This window comes from Anthonomus grandis, chromosome 5 (genome assembly GCF_022605725.1).
Source record: "Anthonomus grandis grandis chromosome 5, icAntGran1.3, whole genome shotgun sequence".
NCBI classification, from domain to species: Eukaryota; Metazoa; Arthropoda; class Insecta; order Coleoptera; family Curculionidae; genus Anthonomus; species Anthonomus grandis.
The window spans coordinates 12,157,230-12,173,068 of NC_065550.1; the positions used below are offsets into that span (position 1 = coordinate 12,157,230).

Below are 15,839 nucleotides of genomic sequence, written 5' to 3' on the forward strand. Positions count from 1 at the left end.
CCAATAGAAAACAGGCACAAATTAATAAATGATAAACTATTGATGAAATGAAGACTGAACTAATAAATGCGTTAATACTTATTGCGCTGAAGTTAGTCTTTAACACATTTGTTAAAAATTTTAATAAAATCCGTTTTAAAGTTGCATAAACGTGCTGAAAAGTTTATAAATGCTGGGGGCATGCATTTTGAAAATTTACTATGAAATTTTTTTTTTTTTTTTTACTAATATTATATCCGTATTCCTTATTTTACTATCATCATTGTCCTGAAGTTTTTCAAAGCAATTGATAATGAATTGTCTCAAATTTATTTCTCAAGTAGCTTTCTTATTTATCATAACATAATAAATGATTATATATGTTAAATGAATATATATATATTCATAAATTCTGATTATATGGCTCCTTCTTAGAAAAAAATGCATAATGGCGGGGATCATCATAAATCGCCGAAGAATATTCTAAAATATAATACACGGATATTACAAAGTTAAATAGCTTTTTTTAAGATGAACCTTCATTGAAACACCCTGTAAGTTAAAACAAACCTATTCATCTTGCATCGGGATTTTATTTAAAAAAACCTATTAAATAAATCGCCGTTATTTTTATTTAGAAAATACGTTCGAGTGAACATATTATTTAATATTGTCTAATCGACATTTTTAATTTTAAATTTATTAATTTAAAAATTCTATTTTTTACTTAAGTATATAAAACTGTTCATGTTAGTCCGTCAAGGTGCGTAGTATAGTTTATAAAAACATAGGTCTGTCACCCGAATCACGAACTGTTTAGTTTTTTTAAAACAATTTGCAAGGTTTCATCATTGGGAATATAGAAAGTATTGTAAAGAGAAAACATCTTAGTTTTGAAAATTACCACGAATTGTTAGTTTAAGACTGATATAAATAGTTGTAGTTTTGGGTGAATAAATCAGTATTGAATTCTACAATTCAGTGGTTCTTTACTCAACCTATTACGGCCAAGCCACCCTTGCCTGTAAACCTATAGTGAGGCTGCTATAGGGTAATAAGGAATAAAAAAGGTTTAAGGGAACCCTTCCTAAATCTTTTCAATATACCTTAAGTGTTATAGCTTCTATAATTGCTATCGTTTATATGAATGTATAACGTTTTAAGAAAAAAATCACTTCCCTACCCAAGATGTTAACCTAACCAAAAAATCAAAATTGTGAATCCAATGATAATCGATGCCGTGCGAAAGCTTTTTATCTTTGCAATATCTTTTAACATTTTTTTTACAATTATATTTGGAGTTACTGATTCTGCTCTTGATCTATTGTGTATGTTTTCCAGTATCAAATTTACAACAGACAATCTGTAAATTACATTAGAAAGTAGCTCTTTAGGAATAAGATTCCTTAAGAACCTGCTATTTTTGTGTTATAAAATGCAAATAATAATAATAATAATAATAATAATAATAATGATAATAATAATAATAATAATAATAATAATAATAATAATAATAATAATAATAATAATAATAATAATAATAATAATAATAATAATAATAATAATAATAATAATAATAATAATAATAATAATAATAATAATAATAATATTAATAATAAAACATTATTAAGGGTAAACTACAACCAGGTGACTTTCAAACAAAAAACGGTCGGATAATTAATGCTATGGACGAAGAAGAATCCTACAAATATCTAGGAATAAAGCATTCTTGTACATAGAAATTTCTCTGTTCTTTAAATAACTAGCGTACTTACCTCATTTAAAAAAAAAAAAAAAAACATTGGCTCGTTTATTATTTTTTTTCTCCAAAACGGTTCATTTTATCGATAATGAACAAGAGTACCTTTTTTTAGCCTAGGGTTCAAGGTATCCAAATTTATTTTTTTTAGACTTTAACATACAGGGTGTTAAAAATTATACGCATTAAAGTGTACAACCTAGTCCGCCCCTGGTAAAGTAAACAAAGTAAATGTATTTTAAGGATGTCATTTTAAGAGGTCTCTAATAGTGTTCATCATCTAAAATTTTTAATAAATTCTAGCGGGTAGTTTAAAAGTAATTTATGAAAAACCAATTTCCAGCAGCGTCCTAAAGGAGGCTGTATCTTCGTAAAGAAGGCCTGTAGGAATTTTTTTTATAGGAACGTTCGGTATTATTTTTCGATGTTCTATCTGAATCCGAGAGAGTTCCCACATGAACCGGGACACCCTGTATATGAAGTCAGTTTTTGAAAGCCAATAAGCATCATCCGTGGAGTGCTGTAGAACGAAATACGATACCTCGACATGTGGTAGGAAGAGGAATGACCGACATAGAGAAGCAGGTAACTCAACATATTAGTGACTTGCGTTCCTTTTTCTTAAGAAAGGCTATTCATCACATATTCATCGTGCCGTATATGAAGCAGACGACTCAACATCTCAACACCACTTAAACTACAGGAGCTTGAGCTGCCCATACACGATCGCACCGAGCAAGAAAAAATGTAAGCTTAAAAATGTAAAATTCAACAAGAGTATGTCGACATAGCGGCGTCGAACTACTGGTTGACTTCGAAACAGCATTTCCGCGAAACTGAAGGGTTTTTTATGGCTATCCAAGATCAAGTAATACCAACAAGAAATTATTTAAAGTTTGTCGTAGGTGACCCAAACGGTACAAAGTGACAGATGTAGGTATGGATGTGAGATAACGGAGTCTATTCAGCATCTCACTGGTGGATGTCAAAGTTTTGCACCAACGGAATATAAAGAACGACATGATCTAGTTGCAAAGATACTGCATCAAGAACTCGCAGAAAAATTAAACCTCTTATCAGCAGCCAAGGTACCATATTATATACATAATATAAGTTAGAACCAGTTCTTGAAAATAACTAACACAAATTGTATTGGGATCGCACCCACAAACCAACGAGTAAGTAATAATCGATAAAATTTCTAAGACAACCCTTATGGAAGTCGCTATTCCCAATAATAACAACCTAAGAGCAAAACATAATGAAAAGATTGTTAAGTATAGGGATCTAGAACACCAGATACGAAGACAATGGGAAATAAGAGAAGTGCGGACAGTTCCAATTATTTTGTCAACAACAGAAGTAATACCAAAGAGCTTGATCGAAAACATGAAACTGCTCAACCTTAAGGAAAGCATCTATAGACTGATGCAGAAGTCGACGCTATTATCCACATCTCGAATCGTCAGAAAGTTCATTGGAAACGCAGATAACATCAACTAGATTAAAAAACACATCATGTACTTTAAGTCTTAAGTTTATTTTTGTAAATACAGTCCGATAACATGAAAAGGACTCCACGAGAGCTTCATCCTTCTGATATCTGGGATAAGTGAACGATCCCCCCGTACGTTCGTACGTTCGTAGGGGGAAGTACGATTGCCGTTTGGCATGAAATCTATAATTAATAATAATAATAATAATAATAATAATAATAATAATAATAATAATAATAATAATAATAATAATAATAATAATAATTCAAAAAATTTTAATAGGGGAATCTTGAATTGTTCAATTAAATGTAATTGCAAAATTAGCAAATTTTCGGTTCAGGTAAAACCAAACGGGCACCAGTAAAGTGAATATTGTCACTGATGTGAGGAAAAGTGTCAATAAATCAGTGACAGTCGATATTTGAAAACAAGTATGAATTATTCAATCGACGAAAAAAATAGCCATAATTAAGTGGCATTATGCGGGAAACAGTTTTAGAGCAGTATCTTAAATGTTTTCAGTTCATTTCCCCACCAAGTCCATTCCGTCCATTTCAACTATTAAACGTATTGTCAATAAGTTCAAGTCCAAAGGTACCGTAATAAATAATTGTAAATGTTCAACTGAATATATCGAAAATAGAGCCGAAGAAAGAGAGAACAGAGATCTTAATATTCCACTGAGTGTGGATGAAAACAAGATGGTTATTACGAGGGTTCTTGGGTAAGAGGTAAATAAACATCATACAACGGTATTGCGCACAAAAAAAACACAAATATTATTCGTATAAATTCGAAAAGAGCTGCAGGAAGGAGATGAAGAGCGAAGAATGGCATTTTGTTTTGAAATGATGGAAAGAGCAAATAATAATAGACATTTTTTAGACATGTTATTATTTGTTTTACCGATGAATGTACTATCGTGCCGAAAAAAAACTGGGACAGCAAAATCTCCTAAATCTCTTGGTCTATTAGAATGATATATTTTGATGTTGTCAAAGTTAATTTAATTTTGTGACAGCCGCGTCAACAAAATCGTTCTTTCAAAATGCCCGCATTATCTCCTTAACAAAAAACGATAATATACACTCGTCATAGAGAGTTAGTTGGCTTTCTAAGAACAATCCGTTTGAAACAGCAATAAAGGCGAAAAAAGACACGCATTTTCCTGGTTATGCTAATACAGCTCGCAGTAGGATAAGAAATTCAAATGCTATGCAACCAATAAAATATTCTGCCTGAAGCAAACAAACAGAGAAGATCAGAATTTGCACACCAAAACAACATATGGGAAACGGTAATATTTTCGAATGAAAAAATCTTTCAATCGTACAATAGTGGCAAAATCCGCGTTTACAGGCCTTCTAATAAAAGATATGATGAGAGAGATATACACATAAGACTAATCAAAGTGGACGTTTAGGCCGGGTTTTCGAGGACCACCCGTTTGTCAAATAGTGCAGGGAAGGCTTAATGCCTTAGGATATTGCAATATCTTTGGTGTTGCAATATCGTTGGTGTAATGTATGGGCAAGATTTTATCTTCCAACATGATAATGCTCCTATACATACAAGCCCGTATAGTTCAAAACTATCTAGACGAAAGAGGAATTCAAGTTTTACCGTGGCCTCCGAAAAGCCTTAATATCAACCCAATTGGAAACGTTTGGGGTAAAATGGCAAAATATATGTATACTTAAAGATAACTTTAGGCCTAGAAATTAGAATGAATTACGCCTAAAGATAGATGACGCATGGGACCAAATAACCAAAGAATATGCCAGAAACTTAATTTTAAGCATCCCACGACGTTTGCAAACTTTAATTGAAACGATAGTGCGCTTACTAAGTATTACTAATTTTTTATTCCATATTATCAAAAAAGATATTAGTTAGTTTTGGTTTATTTATAAAATGTATTCCAAATAAAAATAAATATCGAAAAATAAAAATATTTTGTACCAATATTATTATATAAATATGTAATTATTAAGAGTCCAAAAATTCATAATGCGTAAATATGCATACCATACCCAAGGAATGCAATTTACTATAATAGACTTGGAGACAATTTCCTACCTAAATTTAATGTCCCAGTTTTTTTTCGGCACGATGGTACATTTACCCTCAACAATATGTTGAGGGTAATCAACCAAATGTTCAGAATTGCCGGTATTGGAGCCAAGAAAATGAACATCGCTTTATTCATACTCGGACACAATATCCCCAAAAAACAAAAGTATTCGTGGGAATTATCGAACACCATATCATTGGACTCTTTTTTATGGACTATAACCTAACAGCTGAAACCTATTTGGACTTATTTCAAAATCAAATTGGACCCGCCTTGGAAGAAGTTGTTCAGGAAGATCAAATGATCTGGTACCAAATGGATGGTTGCCCGGAAAATGCTTTTAACCGCAATATTAATGGTCCACGGTACCGTATACTACTGGCCAGCCAGGTCACCTGATCTTTCACCGAATGACTTCTTTTTGTGGGGTCATTTAAAAAGTGTCATTTATAAAATTGTAAAATTTGAGAATCTAAACCAGTTCCAAAACGCTATTTCGTTAGAATGTAATAAAATTTCCCAATATCAACTTAGTAACGTTAGAAATGAATTTTATGATCAGTTAAGATATTGTTTAGCTGTTAATGGGGGGTTGTTTGAACATTTGATTAATTGATGTTTTTATGTAATTCTCTATTATTTAAAAAAAAAGTTATTGTATTTTATTTTATTTTTCCACACTTATTACGTAAAATATTAAGAGGTACAGTATTGGGGTACAGTATTTTAATCATTTTCGAATCAAAAAATTTCATGCAGTCAACAAATAATTTTAGATGGGAAATTTCTTTATTTTACTTTTTCTATTTTTCTTGTCCCCTCTCCTCCTGCCACGCAGAGTACCGCGCGATGAGCGAAGCTCCCCTCGTTTCTTAGTAATTATAGCAGCACTACCAAATTAATAAAATGTTGGCCAGATTGATTATGGCAAATATACATCCATCAGAAATGTAATAACGAAAATGTTTAATTAACCTATTTCCTATAATATATTATAGGAAATGAAATATGCTTAAAACACTCACCTTCCTAATATTTTAAACACTTTTTTTTCAACCGAAAACTGACTAATATCCCCAGTTTTGAACCATCCGTCTTGTGTAAAAACTTCTTTGGTAGTGTCAGGTCTTTGATGATATCTCATAAAGACTCCTTCACCTTTAACTAATAATGGAATAAGCTAATAAATGGAAGAGTCACAATTCACTTAAATAAAATGTACCAAAAAGTTCACCAGTCGGGTTCTGCCCATCAGCCATTTTTTGTCCATTTTTTTGGTAAACAACTGTTCCGTCCACGTTAGTACATTCCACGAGGGTTCTGAAAAATATATAAAGGGCATCTAAAAAATATCCTATATAAATACCAATAAAATTGCTGCCATACTTTCCAAAATTAGGTCCGTCTTTAACTTCTATAATTTTCGTAGAAACCCCTGGCAAAGGAACTCCTACAAATCCTGGTGCTCTGTCTGAGTCATATACATTTGACAGTGTCATACCAGTTTCAGTCATGCCATATCTAAAATGAACAATAAATCCATAAAAAAGTAAAAAGAAGTATGTGTTTTTCTAACCTTTCTAACAATCTATGGCCTGTGATTTCTTCCCATTCTTTAAACAAAGGCTCTGACAAAGGAGCAGATCCAGTAACAGTTAATCTAACCTGTAATATAATTTCCGTAAATTTTACCAAAACCTATTTGACCAGGCATAAACCTTAGTTTTTAATGTATTTTTAATATATTCTGCCATTTTTGGATCTTTTTTAAATACTCTTTCATATTCCTGTATTAATTTTGAGTACATTGTGGGCACGCCCATAAAAACAGTTATTCTCCTGTCATCTGGACGTGCATTTACACCTAACAAATAAGACCTACAACTCAGATTGCAACAAAAGCCATAAATAATATTGAAGTGAAAGATTTACCAAACTGTATTTGCATGAAACCTATTTAGCATCATTATTTTAGCCCCTGCATAAAGAGGACACAACAGAGCATTAACAATGCCATGTATATGGTGTAAAGGTAATGTATGCAATATTACGTCATCCGAAGACCATTTCCAGGCATCGAGTAGCGCCGACGCTTGTGTCGAGAGATTTTTGTATGAAAGTACTACTCCTAAAAGTATTCTGAAATTAAAGGCTTTTATTGGTAAGAAATTTTTATCTTCATACCTTTGGGATTGGCAGTTGTTCCACTAGTATACAAAATCATAGCATCCGATTTGTTGTAAAAAATATCATCTCGACCACCTTCCAAGTCACTTGGTTGACTAGCCTATAATAAATCTACATCACAAATTCTTCGATAAACATTTTCTCCTTATACGGGGTGTTCGATTTCGAATTACTTATAGTGCAACGCAAATGGCAACAGCGCGCTGAACACCGACCGATAATAGCACATGCCTGCTATGCAGCACTACCGAAACTAAAAGCGTTATTTTAATTCGCCATGATTGTTTTTTTCTCCTCCCGAAAAGGTTCAAATAATTAAATAGTAACAATTTAGCCACAGAGGGCTTATTTGGATAGCAATTTATTTGGAGTCACCTTTGACGATAGGACTCTTGTACAAAAAACACTATAATGTTAATACAAATTTTGAGAAATGTTTCTATATCAATGTCTGCAATAAATACCACAATAAACAAGAAAGGTTAGTCAAAAGGGTTCAGAAGTGGGATGAAATGGTTTGAAGTGCCCTAGAATTGTACCAAACCCTATACAGCACTGTGAACAAAAGTTGAGTATTTCAAATTCAACCATTTCTAAAATTTAGGAAACATTTTAATACTCCAAAACTCAGAAAAGAGTTTCTGATGATCAATGGCGACGAATACATGTTATATTATTAAACTAATATTTTTTATTAATATACTAATATTAATAGACTAATACCGATAAACTTTTTAAAAAACATTCTCTTTACAGATGAATCGACACTTTACATCTGTCCCATTTTTGCCCTACCAGTATCCTCAAAAACGAAGAGTTGCGGCAGGTATTCTAGAAAGCCATATTATGGAACTATTTTTTATCGCTGGTTCTTTGAATGCCTAAAAATACCTAGACCTACTACGAAACAAGAGTTTTCCTGTCGTTCAAATTCTTTTCAATTGCGAGTTCGTTTTCAAGTTCAAATTGCGACGCTTTAATTACGCTTTAACTTACATTTTTATAATGCATTACACAGCATAAAAGATTTTAAGAAACTCGGCCATGCGGGTTTTACGATCATGCATGTAAAACCTGCATGGAAAATGTTTTAAAAATATTATTTCTATTTTGCGTAATATTTTTTTTTTAATTTGGTGACAAACCATACATAAGTTCGCGAATGCCAGAGGTCTACTAAATAAAAATAAAAATTGATGGTTGCCAAGCATATAAATAATTCGGAAACGAACTATCTGTATATAAGGTAACTTACTTGCATCAAGGTACAGTTCAATTTAAGTTTATCATCTAACACATGAAGCCGGGTGCCGCAATTTTTGGAGATTATTCGCATAAGATCAGAGAATTCTGGCACTGTGATGATTAGTTTTGCAGAGCAGTCATTTGTGTAGTACAGAAGTAGGCCTTTTGGGTGTAGAGGACTAACAGGCACCGCTAACAAATTATTTAAACAAATATTGTATGTCAATGAATAGATGCAGTTAGTATTGCAAAAAACTTAATATTATTATGAAAATGTAAATACGGTAATCTCTAGTTTTTCTATTATTTTATTGGTATTCTGTAGTTAAAGTTAATTCGTAGGATTTGTTTGGGGTTCTACTCACGTTAAGTTTAATATATTCATCTAGTATGTCTTTTTTAAGTATTTCATGTTGTTTGAGGGCCCCATTTTGGCCCCAATTTAGGTTATTCAGGTTATATTAATATAAATCCCTAAATTTTCTAGAATTTGTATACTTGCTTGCTTTGACTATCAGCATTCTCTTGAAATTATTAGTTTCTTTCGGCTAAAACAATGAAGAAAATTCTAATAATTTCTAAGTTGTTTCTAAGACATTTTATTCAGTTTTAATACAATATTAACCGCTTAACGTGTTAACCCGAGGTATCTCGGGTAAGCTCGCCTGTCACATTTTCGCTAACCCGAGTTAACTCGGGCAAAAATAAATTATTGTGTATCTTGTGTGCTGACCCGAGATAATACGTTTTACTCGTTTATATGCAGTTTTTGGCTGCCGCAGACAAACTTGAAGTGCGAACCGGGGTGGTTCTTCACTGGATGCGCGTTTATAGGGCGCATCAGCGCGTTATTAGGCAATCGATCGGCGCTGCTACTGCATGAGTTATTGTGATTTGATTTCGCAATACTTAGTCAGTACGTATTTGGTTGTAATAGGGGATTGATTATCATATTTTGTGTTTTGTTTTGCAATTTTACGTTGAACAATGGAGAGCGACAGTGATGAAAGTTTCGATGGTGTCGATATCGAAGGTGACGTCGATGAGAGCGGGTCGGGCACAAGTTTGGATGTTTCAACGTCGAGTTCTGATTCTAGTAACTCGGAAAATTTATTGCTGGCACGTAGTTGGTACGAATTACAGCCTAATTCCCCGGAACCACCAGCTTTTCCATTTTCTGCAAGACCGGTTGTTCATTTCCGCTCGAATGGTGAGAACAATTTACTTCAATTTTTTGATGCTGAGATAACTGACCACATTGTTACTGAAACCAATCGTGCGATTCAAAAGAAATTTAAAAAATGGTCCCCAGTAACTGCTAATGAAATGAGAGTATTTTTGGGGCTTATATTTCTTCAAAGTATTATAAAAAAGCCTGAAATGAGGCAATATTGGTCTAAAAATCCTTTATTACTAACACCTTTTTTTGAAAAATGCCTTAGCAATAAAAGATTTGAAGCAATCATGTCAAATCTACATTTTGCTAATAACGAAACCTTTGATGCTGAGAACCATCCAAACCCAAAGCCAAATAAAATATGGCCAATCTACGACAAGCTAGTAAATAAATTTCGAGATACAGTTACTCCAGAAAAACATGTAGCAATTGGTGAAAGCCTTTTATTATACAAAGGTAGACTTGGTTGGATCCAATATATTCCTCTGAAGAGAGCACGTTTTGGCATCAAAACATATATGTTATGTGAGTCAAAAAGTGGTTATGTATGGAATTTTATTATTTATACAAGGAAACATACAAATCTGGATCAAGAGTATGCTGATATGCCAGTTTCATCGCAGGTAGTTATGATGCTGTCCAGGGATCTGCTAAATCAAGGCTATTGCATTACAATGGATAATTTTTATAATTCTCCACAATTAGCGGATCTATTGTTGGCCAAGCAAACGGATGTTTATGGAACAGTAAAATTAACGCGAAAGGAGATTCCTAGGGAGCTGAGAAGAAATTGAAGAAGGGCGAAATATTCGGATTCCAAAGGGGTAAAGTGTCTCTGATCAAGTGGAAAGATACAAAGGACATTTCTCTAATTTCCACTGTTCATTCAAACAAATGTATAGAAGTTGAAACACGAAGGGGAAAAAAATAAAACCAAAAGTAGTTGTGGACTATAATGATACTATGGGTGGAGTAGACCGAGTGGACCAGCACTTGGCCGATTATACCTTACTAAGGAAAAGAGGTAAGAAATACTATAAGAAAATATTTTTCCACTTTTCCTTTTGGATTTAGCCCTATGGAACTCTTTTCTAATATATGTAAAAACGGGCGGAACAACATCAGCACTTGTATACCGATTGGAGCTTATAAAGCAAATAATGGAAAAATATCATCAAACTGAGTTTACTCCAAGAACAGGACGACCTTCAATACAGCGCACTCCTCTTCGTCTTACTGGACGACATTTTCCAGATCTTATCCCAGCTGCTGAGAAAAAGACAAATCCAACCAGACAATGTGGAGTTTGCAGCAGGGCTTGAGATAAACGCGGAAAAAAAAATTCGAAAACAGACCAGATATTACTGTGCAGATTGTGACACCCCCTTGTGTATAGCTCCCTGCTTTAGGGTTTACCACACAGTTCTAAATATTTAAAAAAGTGTTTTTTCTACCCACTTACATATTATTTTTAAGATTCAGATATGTCAAATTAGGTTTATGTTATGTACTTCAAATATAGAATAATGTTTTTTGTTGTTTTGTTGTTGCACGAGTTAACTCCGGGTATGCACATGTATGAAAATAAATGTGTGTTTTTTCAAAAAAAAAAATAGGGTTTTTTAAATTTTTAACTCTAAAAAGTAAAACATTTTTCGATTTAGTTTAATATAACAGAATAAAAAAATGCGATTTTTTTAAATCAATTTTTAAAAATAAACTAGATCGTTAAGCGGTTAAGCTCAATATCGTTCTGGTAACATAAAGAAAATAAACACAAAATAATGACGAGGGTTGTCCCTTGATATGATGTTATGACAGTATCGATATTTACTTGTAAAAAGATCGGCTTAATTTGCTTTTTTTCCATGGTGCGACACAAACTACACAAGTTTACTATCGTAACAATTTTACAAAAAGACTGAAATGACTTTGGCTTCTGCCACCGCATTGCCATTTCAAATTTTTAAGAAGCGGCTTTAGGAATAAGAACTTCAATGTTTTTTTTTTGCTTTGATGATATTTTTACGCTTAGAATAACATATATTTATTTCTACTTTTTATTTTTAACATTATATGTGTTGATATATAGCTGAAAATTTCCTCTTTTGAAAATGCGTGTAAACTTGACAACAGAGAATCGATGAATATGTTCGTAAACAAAACACCCCTCTTACCCCTGTGCACATGTTGAACTCGCACAAAGTTGAGAGAATTTGTTGATTTTCAAATCTGCTGCAAAAACTTCCCATTCCTACAAGAAAGATATATATTTTTTAATGAACTAAAAAGAGACAAAAGCAATAGTAAGACGAAATAATCTCTTTCTATATTTCTAATCCGAAGGCTGCCGACGCTGACCGCAATCCGAACTCTACCCGATCGGAACCAGTTGAGATCGAGAGTAGGGTTTAGACAATTTTTCTATAACAGAAAGAATTTTTTTTCCTATCGAGTTGGAGAGTTCGCTCGCAGATCTCACTGGAAATGAAAAAAGAAACCCCACAATATAATTTATGTTATTATTAATTTCAGTAAACTTTCGTGGAATAATTAAGTCTTGTTTCCAGTTACGGCTGAAAAAAATTGCCTTGCATCTCTGTTGGTAGAAATGCAAAAATTTTTAAAAAAAGCAACTAAGTGGATTATAATCGTATGCAGATAGTATTCTTAAAAAATATATACTTATGAATAAAATAAAATTGTAGGAAACTATCATTCAATTCTATAAATAAATCTAGGAAATAGTTTTATAATCTTCAAAATTCTCAGTTATATGTACCACGATCATTTTTTTTTAAAGATATGAGGAAACTTTATTTACAAGGTATATCAGAGGAGATGTCGATTGTAAAATAACTTTAACTTCAGTTTTAATTTACCAGAGCTTGTTTTGTTGTTTAATTCAACTATTATTTCTTTAATTTATCTGTTAACAGGAGTTAAAAATATTGAACTTGTAACTTTATTTTGATAAGAATTTTTTTTACAATATGTTTAACATACAGGGTGTTCATTTGAAAACTTCCCACTACGGATTTATCGAAAACCACTGTTTAAAAAAAAAAACGCCGAAATATGTCAAAAGGTTTGTCAAGGGGAACAACTTTCTAACCTAAAATTACTTCACCCTCTGCCCCCCAGGATCATCCCCTTAAAAATTATAAATGGCAAGAGGTATCGAGTAATAGCTTGTTTAAAAGATCTTTCAAAGTCTTTTATTTTGACGTTTGATTTTTTTAAATAGGTCGATTCGTTTTCGCGAAAATTAGAAAAATCTTTGTTTATATTAATTTGTTCAGATAGAAAACAAAAACATAAAAATATCAGTTTTTATTTCAATAAGTGTTCAAAATGTTGCCCGTTTTTGGCCAAACAATGATATAGGCGATGTTCAAATTCCTGACGGACATTTTCAAAAACATGTTGTGGGATATCATGGCAGCTGTCGATGCTGCGTTGACGAAGTTTATCCAAACTTTCAGGTTGGGGAGTAAACACAATAGATTTCAAATGACCCCATAGAAAAAAGTCTAACGGCTTTATATCAGGAGATCTAGCGGGCCATTCTATAGGCCCCCTTCGGCCTATCCATTTATCTGGAAACTCGTCGTCTAGCCATTGCCGAACGGGAAGAACATAGTAAGGAGGAGCGCCGTCTTGCTGGAAATATATATTTCAGCCTCATCAAGTGGGTTTCCATCACCGTTATGCCATTTTTTAACTGAGCGCTCGGTATTCAATATACAGGGCGTCAAAATGAGAAATATAAAATCATTTTTTTGAAGTCGGGTGTTTCATTTAATATTAAATTAAAATTTGGTGTGAGGGGGTTTTTTGAAATGAGAAATTTAAATACGTTCACGGATTCGCTATACCTTACAGAGGGCGCCACCTGCAGTATGTTGCTAAAAATGCTAAAGCCTTTTTGTACCCCTGTATAATAAAGTTCTAGTAAAAAATTCTAATTATCCAATGTTTTTTCTTGTATAAAGAGTATTCTTAGTATAATTCTTATATTCTTATACTTATTATAATTCTTAGTATTCTTAGTAAGATACTTCTTTCTGAACAATTTGGCTGACCTCGGGCACCAGTAACTTTTTACGTACTGTCAAAGTAACAAAATTTAAATGCTTCTGACGCTCTTAACAAGTTTCTCAATTACTACTAAAATAAATCTACATTTTTTAATTACGTGTATTTGGTGTGTTTTCTTACAACTTATAAAACCATAATGGCTTATAGACCAAGAAATATATCCTTTTCCGAAATGGCGGATATGGTTTTGATGTTTAGTAAGTTTTAAATATTATAGTAAACAGTAAATACCTGTCAATTCTCAACCAGGAAAATGTGACTCCAATGCTAGTTTAGCCGCTAGATGCTATGCCCAGAAATTCCCAAAATGATTTCATCCCAAAAGAAAATATTTTCTAAATTTGATTAAGCGCCTAAGGGAGACTGGAAGTTTCAGCGAAAGACGGAAGGGTAATTGCGGTCGACCTCGTGCGGTTCAACCAGGGCAAAAGGAAGAAATTTTAAGAATTGTCGAAGAATCACTAAACATTAGTATATTATCCTAAAGTTTTGGCAGAGCGGGTGAGAAATGTTGGGAAAACCGAGACACATAATATTTTACGGAGTCAACAACTTTACCCATTTTATCTTCAAAAAGTACAGGGTCTTTTAGTTGACGATCCCGAGGCAAGACTAGCTTTTTATGGATGGTTATATAAAAAGAATAATAGAAATGTGGATTGTATAAAGGCGATTCTGTTTACTGACGAAGCCACGTTCACGAGAAACGGCATGACAAATATCCATAATGCACGCATATGGGCTGAAGAGAATCCTAGGGCCATAGTTGAGACACATCATCAAGTAAATGTTAAAGTCAATGTGTGGGCAGGTATTGTGGATAACTTTCTTTTAGGACTTCTCATTTTACCACGTAATTTGACTGGCAATTCATTTCTGTTGTTTCTACAAGAAATACTGCCCGATTTGCTTCATGATTTGCCTCTAAATTTATAATCTTTGGTTTCAACTCGACGGTGGTCCGGCTCATTTTGCTATAAATGTTAGGAACTATTTACATCAAGTATTTCCTAATCGGTAAATTGGTCAGGGTCGAGATGCTCCTGTTCCGTGGCCACCCCATTCGCCCGACCTTACAACCTTTGGATTTTTCAGTCTGGGGATGTATGCAAGACGTGTTCCGATTTTAAACGAGGGTCATTTAAGGGAAAGAATAAGTAATTTAGCATTAATTTAGAAAAAATAATTTACGTTTAGTTTGTTAACATGTTAAAATGAATCTAGATTTTAAAATTCAAATATCTAATAAACCGATTCTCAGGCCGACATTTACTAAGAATACTTTTTTTACAAAAAAAAAATTGGATAATTATAATTTTTTACTAGAACTTAATTATACAGGGGTACAAAAAAGTTTTGATATTTTAAACACATGCAATATACCACAGGTCGCGCCCTCTGTAAGGTATAGGGCATCCGTGAACGGATTTCAATTTCTCGTTTACTTTACTTAAATTACTCGTTTGTTCGACTTACTTTAAAAAAATATTATATAAAATAAATAAATAAATATTATATTTCTCATTTTGACGCACTGTATATTGAATACCAAGCGCCTTAATTGCATAACGAAAGTCGCATTATTTTGGTCCACACTATACGTGGCCGGTGGATTGGCCTCCTTTTTCCGGACTCCCTGCATATAATCGTATTTTTTTCTTAATTCAATCGTTTGTTCTTCCTCTTTCATTTCTAAGGCAAAATCTAAATTAATAATATTATCATATATTAAAACTATATTTTAATACTAATATTAAAATATAAATGTAATAGTAAATATATTTAAATTAAAAAAAAGGAAAGATATTAAGCTCTAATATA

General features: G+C 32.8%; 1 protein-coding gene across 4 annotated transcripts in view; it reads right to left on the reverse strand.

Annotated features, from left to right (window-relative positions):
• The window catches only part of LOC126735847 (malonate--CoA ligase ACSF3, mitochondrial-like), a 106,697-nt gene that overhangs the window by 57,061 nt on the left and 33,797 nt on the right, over window positions 1-15,839 (reverse strand). For 3 of the 4 annotated variants that reach the window (XM_050439933.1, XM_050439934.1, XM_050439932.1), the window contains 8 exons: window positions 8,751-8,932; window positions 7,493-7,595; window positions 7,241-7,436; window positions 7,027-7,186; window positions 6,885-6,973; window positions 6,695-6,829; window positions 6,531-6,628; window positions 6,334-6,472 (listed from right to left, as the gene is read on the reverse strand). In XM_050439933.1, the coding sequence (XP_050295890.1) occupies window positions 6,334-6,472; window positions 6,531-6,628; window positions 6,695-6,829; window positions 6,885-6,973; window positions 7,027-7,186; window positions 7,241-7,436; window positions 7,493-7,595; window positions 8,751-8,932 (1,102 nt within the window). Of the gene's footprint in view, window positions 1-5,948; window positions 6,199-6,333; window positions 6,473-6,530; window positions 6,629-6,694; window positions 6,830-6,884; window positions 6,974-7,026; window positions 7,187-7,240; window positions 7,437-7,492; window positions 7,596-8,750; window positions 8,933-15,839 lie in introns of those variants that run through there. The other variant, XM_050439935.1, reaches the window with a different exon arrangement.